This window comes from Gavialis gangeticus, unplaced genomic scaffold (assembly GCF_001723915.1).
Source record: "Gavialis gangeticus isolate Ggan-Ray unplaced genomic scaffold, GavGan_comp1, whole genome shotgun sequence".
NCBI classification, from domain to species: Eukaryota; Metazoa; Chordata; order Crocodylia; family Gavialidae; genus Gavialis; species Gavialis gangeticus.
The window spans coordinates 129,094,119-129,099,745 of NW_017729024.1; the positions used below are offsets into that span (position 1 = coordinate 129,094,119).

General features: G+C 42.2%; 1 protein-coding gene across 1 annotated transcript in view; it reads left to right on the forward strand.

Annotated features, from left to right (window-relative positions):
• SV2C (synaptic vesicle glycoprotein 2C) overlaps positions 1-5,105 on the forward strand; it is a 201,973-nt gene extending 196,868 nt beyond the window's left edge. The window contains exon 12 of the mRNA XM_019517712.1: positions 3,281-5,105. Within this exon, the coding sequence (XP_019373257.1) occupies positions 3,281-3,464 (184 nt within the window). The 3' untranslated portion in view covers positions 3,465-5,105. The remainder of the gene's footprint in view (positions 1-3,280) is intronic.
• Positions 5,106-5,627: the final 522 nt, after the last annotated feature.

A 5,627-nucleotide genomic window follows, 5' to 3' on the forward strand; every position in this document is an offset into this window, starting at 1 on the left:
CCCTGCCATAGAGCCACCAGAACTCCTGATCTACCTGCCCCTCCCCCCACCCAACTTCCATCAGGCTTCCAGGACTGGTGAATGCTGGTCAAGCTGGCCCCAGGAGCAGTTTGCAGGATCAAGGACAGTTTGGCAGCATCTCGGGGAGTGAGGGAGGCTAAGTAGGTCTGGGGAGTTTTTGTGGGATCAGAGACCCTCTAGGGACCCCCAAAGACCCTGCCAGTCTCAAGCCCTCCTGCTACCCCCCCATCCCAACCACCCCTCCCTTACCCTGATTTACTTTAGATTGGGTGGCCAATTTCAACCCAGTGTAACCTCCCCCTAACCTCTGATTAGGACAGGTAAGCCAAAGAATTTTGGGAATACTTTCACTGTGATAGTCATCCTCCAACATGATGCTCCCTGGTTCCTGCTAAACTAAAGATACACTTCTTCCAACAGGTCCTTCCTGAACCAATTGAATTCCTTCAAAAACTACTGTGATGCCTTATTTGGCATCACTGGACTCCCATTTCAAAGTAACCTGTCCTGAAAAAGGTGTCTTGTTCTCACCATACTCCCAAGAAAAGGCTCTCTGTTTCTCATATGATAGCTTTTGGCAGCTCTTTATCAGCAGTGTTCTCAAGGGTCCCACAGTCCTCTTTTTGTTTGATTCTTTTCATTTTTTCTAAGGTTTCCCATCCAGGAGTATTTTTATTGTCATCTAAGGCAGTACTGCAAGTGCTTACATGGTGTGCATCTCAGAGGGTATCAGTGGCTTCTCAGGCAACTTTTGTAGGCCTTCTGCAGTCTCTTCAGTTAAACAGTGAGTCTCAGGGGTTTCAAAAGCAACAATCACAGGTCTGCACTATTCTGTTTTTCATGCAACAAATCTTGTAGCCTCAAAGGTTTTTGCTTCTAGAGTTTTAACTCTCTCTTCCCAATCTTAGTAGTTTCCTTGGCAACAGGTACTACTTAGATACTGCAGTAGTAATCAGCTTAGGAAGCAAAAGTAAGATTCCTAGATCTTAATGGTTGTTGAAGAGGGACACCCGGGACTCTCCTGGTTACCTTCCAAAACAGGATTTCTTGATAGCTTCTGCTTTCAATCCAAAACACCTGCCTCTCTTATGCTAATATTTTGACTGCATGCAGTATGTCAAAAGGTCGCCATGTGTAGCACAAGGAAATTCATGATTATTTTTAGTAAAGGGAATATTGGTTTGCTAAAGTATGAGTATTTTAAAGGGTTCAGGGGAGTCACAAAACACAGCTGTTGGTTACAGGTGACCTGTGGTAGCATAATATATGCCTAAAATCTAATGTAAAAACTATTATTATAATCACACAGCCAGACTGACCAACTTTAAAATTGTCCTGAAGTCACAAAATGCAGAGAGCTAAAGCTGGAACAATACAGATCAACTTTTATGATTTTACTTCCTTAAGAAGTGTTCTAGAAGAAGGTGTTTGACTTCAGCATTTGAACTGCATCCCCTGCCAGCTCTAGAGAAAGTGTGTATTTAACATATTAACTGATGTCTCTGTTCCTAAAATATATTCTTCAATCAGTTTTTATTTTAATTCTTTGGTAAATGTCCTGTTACTTACTTAATTATTATTATGTACAGTCATATTAAAACAAGGTTTAATAAAATCAGAGTGATTTACAGAACATATCTTGAGTTTAACTTCTTAGGAGATAAGCCAATGAGTCATTTTTGGGTTACTTACTAAATATTAGTTGATTCATTCCTTATATTTTTATAAAGCAGTGTCCACTCTGATCTGCTTCTGATAGTCTCCCAGCCAGCAATTCACCTTCCTACCCATTCCTCCAAAGTCTCCTAGATCTCTCTGTGGAGAAATCACACCCCAGTCTGTCTCTCTGCTGGAAGCAGGCAGCCCCTCTCCCATCTATTTCATTTACCACTGAGCTGTGACCTGGGCTGGAGACATTCCTGGGGGGGGAGGGAAGGAGCTCTCCCCTGTGTCCTGTGTAACCCTAACCCTCACCTGAGGTTGGTGACATTTTTCAAACTGACCAACCAGCATCAGCCATGGTCTAAGGATACTGGTTTGTGGTGGGAACTTAGTGATGAGGTCATGACAGGGATATAAAAGGTCCCTTCTTTCTGGAAGGAGGGAGACAAATTTTGGGGATGCAGCCAGCAAGCCATCCTGCCTCTAGAACAGGCTCTGTCAGCCCCTGGATGGACTTGTGAGTAACTTACCTGAAATGTAGCTGGGAATTCAGAATCTAGTGTTTTAGTCGCTTGTCAAAAGGCTGCCAAGCTGTTTCTGTTTGCTCTGGGGGAGTGGGGTTTAAACATTCTCTGACTTGTACCCCTCCCCAAGCCTACTCTCTCTACCCAATAAAGCTATCTGTTAGCAAACCTTGTGGTACATGCTTGAGAGGGACTGGACAGGCCTTCTTGCTCCCTTGACTTGGCTGACTAAGGGAGGCTACTTTCTAGGCTTCAGGCTAATAGAGGCACCCCAAGTTCCCAAGGTCTACAGGGCCTGTGTACCCCAGGTGGCACAGGGCCCAGACAAAAACCTGAGTCCAGGTGGTGGCAGCACTTACCCCAGGCTTGCAAGTGTGCTCCAGGAAGGAGGGTGGCCAGAAGTTGATGCCCTTGGGGAGGCGTCTGAAGCTTGGTTTTTGGCCAGGCGCAGTGAAGCAGATGTCTCTGCACAGGAGTACCCCCTACTGGCCTACCACACTCTCTTCCATCACAAGACTGTTTTTAAGTCTCTCAGTTCATTTGCACAAAGGCATTACATTCAATATCAGATGAGGAAGAAGCCCCTTCAGCCTTTCCAGGGAGTACTGTTTGTCAGGCCCACCATCTGAAAGAAATCGCTTCTAATCACCACAGAGAAATTATTGTCTCCTTTTCTGATGGTAAGTCCCAAGTGTTGGAAGGATTCCTTGTCTTACTGGCTTCCAGTCCAGTTTCAAAAGCTATTCTCTCCCTTAGCCACCCTGGAAGATAGTGTGATTATATTCTAGTTTACGTGTCCTTAGCTGTTGCCTAAAGATGTTTAGTCATGCACTTGGGCATTTAGTGTATGTACTGGTTCCCAAAAGGGCAGAATGTATTTGCCTCAATAAGGTGCTAGAGTACTAAGGTTTGATTTCATGTCATAAAATCGAAGGGCAAGATTCTCAGCTACTGTAAATTGGTGTGACTCCACTAAAGTTAGCAGAGCTACACTGAGTTATTCCAAATGAGGATTTTTCCCAAAAGCTTTAATTTTCCATGGATTTTTAACTTTATTCTTTTTTATCTTTTAGGGCAACAGGCTTTGGCTTCTTGAATGCACTATGCAAAGCAGCAGCTGTACTTGGAAACTTAATATTTGGTTCCCTTGTTGGCATCACCAAAGCAATCCCTATTCTCCTAGCTTCTACTGTTCTAGTATGCGGAGGTCTGGTAGGACTTCGACTTCCTGACACACGAACCCAGGTGTTAATGTAACTGGAAAAAGCCATTTATGAGTTATTTCCCTCTCCTTACAAGTGTCAACTCTCCTGACTGAAAAGTGCAAAGGCTTCAGATTTTCAGCACACAGTAAGGTATCAGATAGCAGAAATCAAACTCAAAATGAGATGTTTTTGCTGTGATTGTGGTTTAGAAACCACTGTAAGAAAGTTTTAAATCTCACATTTTCTTTTCATACTTTGCTGTTTAAGACTTTTTATCTTTCAAACTGCAAAGCTACCTCTTAAAACATTTTCAAGAGACACATTCAGGACAATAAGATCATGCAGATAGTTGTTTAAAAATGCAAGCATATTGTCACATCACTTTAAAAATATGTCCTAGATTTGGCTGTAACATTGTGAGCTTCTGTAGCATCACAATAAGTCAATTATTTAATAGTACCAGTGCAGTAACTGTTAGTCTTACATGTATCAATGTATGCAGTATTAAACAGGAAGCTATATATACTGCATCAGTACTGAGAATACTGATTCTCTGTGTGACTATATTTAAACAGTAGAGACTTCCTACTTTCTCAGAAAGGGCATAGACAGGTAGTAGTGCCTCTTTACAGGAAACCATTTTATGTAGATTCAATCTAGAGCAAAGATTAATGATTACAAGCATAATACTAAAACTATATGTGTGAGGAGAAGGCAATAATTGCTACAAAAAACAGCAAAACTAATAATACTAAAAAAATATTCGAGAAGCACTTTTACTCTTGGTTCCTCCAGAGCATATTAAGAAATATTGACATTCCATGTCTGGGATTTTCTGACTATTCTAAAACAATGGGCTTTGTCTTACCTATTTTATATTTCCTAGTGTAAGTAGAAGCAATTCTTCTGAAGGCAATAGTTACACTAGTGTAAAACCAGTGTGAGTGAGGAAAGAATCAGGCCAGTAGCATAACTTGGGGTGGGCCAGGGGATCTCCAGCCCTGAGTACAGATTTATCAGTGGAGTCAGAATGGTGTCCGCTGGGAAGCTGATGCTGCAGGGGTTGTTGCAGCTGGTGTGTGAAGAGCCTGCACTGCAGCATCTGCAGCCTGAGCCCACCACGGCAGCAGTAGTCCTGTGCCCCTGCTGGGTTGGCTGCTGCAGCTAAGGTGCAGTGACCCTGCACTGTGGCAGCAGCAGTGAGATCTTTAAGTCTCAGGATGAGGTACAACTCACTGGTAACCCTTCCATCTGCACCCCAGCTGGGCACAGAAGCCTCCCTCCCCTTTCCCGTCCCTTTGTCCAGGGTGCCAGAAGTGCTAAAAATAGCTAAGTGGATCCTCTGAATAAGGCCAATGTCTGTATGAAAATAAACTGCTTTAGGAGGTAAGCCAAAGTCCTTTTTTATTTCATTTATGAATTCTTATTCCTCTGGTAACCTTTAGTTGTTAAATAATACATTTTGTATTAGAGTACCTCCTACTAATTTAGTCACTGGTTAACTTCAGCCTCTGCTTAGTGTAATCAGAACCTCTGGAACCAAGTGCTTTCTCTTTAAAATCAAAACCAAAACCAAACTAAAAACCCCACTTCACTTCCACACTTTAAGAAGCTCAGCAAGATTCCATCATGTAGCCATTCGTACAGCTGGTATATATTTTTTTAAAATTAAGCGTTGTCTTATTTAACACTTTCAGATAGTGTCATAGTTTCGTAGTTTCTAGGGTCGGAAGGGACCTTAGCAGATCATCTAGTCCGACCCCCTGCCATGGCAGGAAAGAGTACTGGGGTCAAACGACCCCAGCAAGGTGTTCATCTAACCAACCAGATTGCTCCCAATCCTGCAGACCTCCCAGAAAAGCCATCAAGAAAGAATAAAAATTAATGAATAGTGTAATATATATAGTATATTGGGAAAAAAGCCATATGATGATGCGCCTGCAATAGCAGGAGATGGAACTTGGTGAATCAGGAGGTCCCTTTGGTTCTTTATTCCTATAAAAGGCAATATTATTTGATTAAGAATTAAATATAAATATATGTGCTTCTAAAAATAGTATACCAAGGGCATATCCTCAGGTAGTTTGAGCTGTCATTCATTTTTTATGGAGTTATGACTATACACATTAGCTGCAGGAGGGTCTGCCTCCTGATAATGCAATATTCAGAGTAAGTTCAAACAACAAACCTGGTGTAGAAGTTGACAAGATAGCAG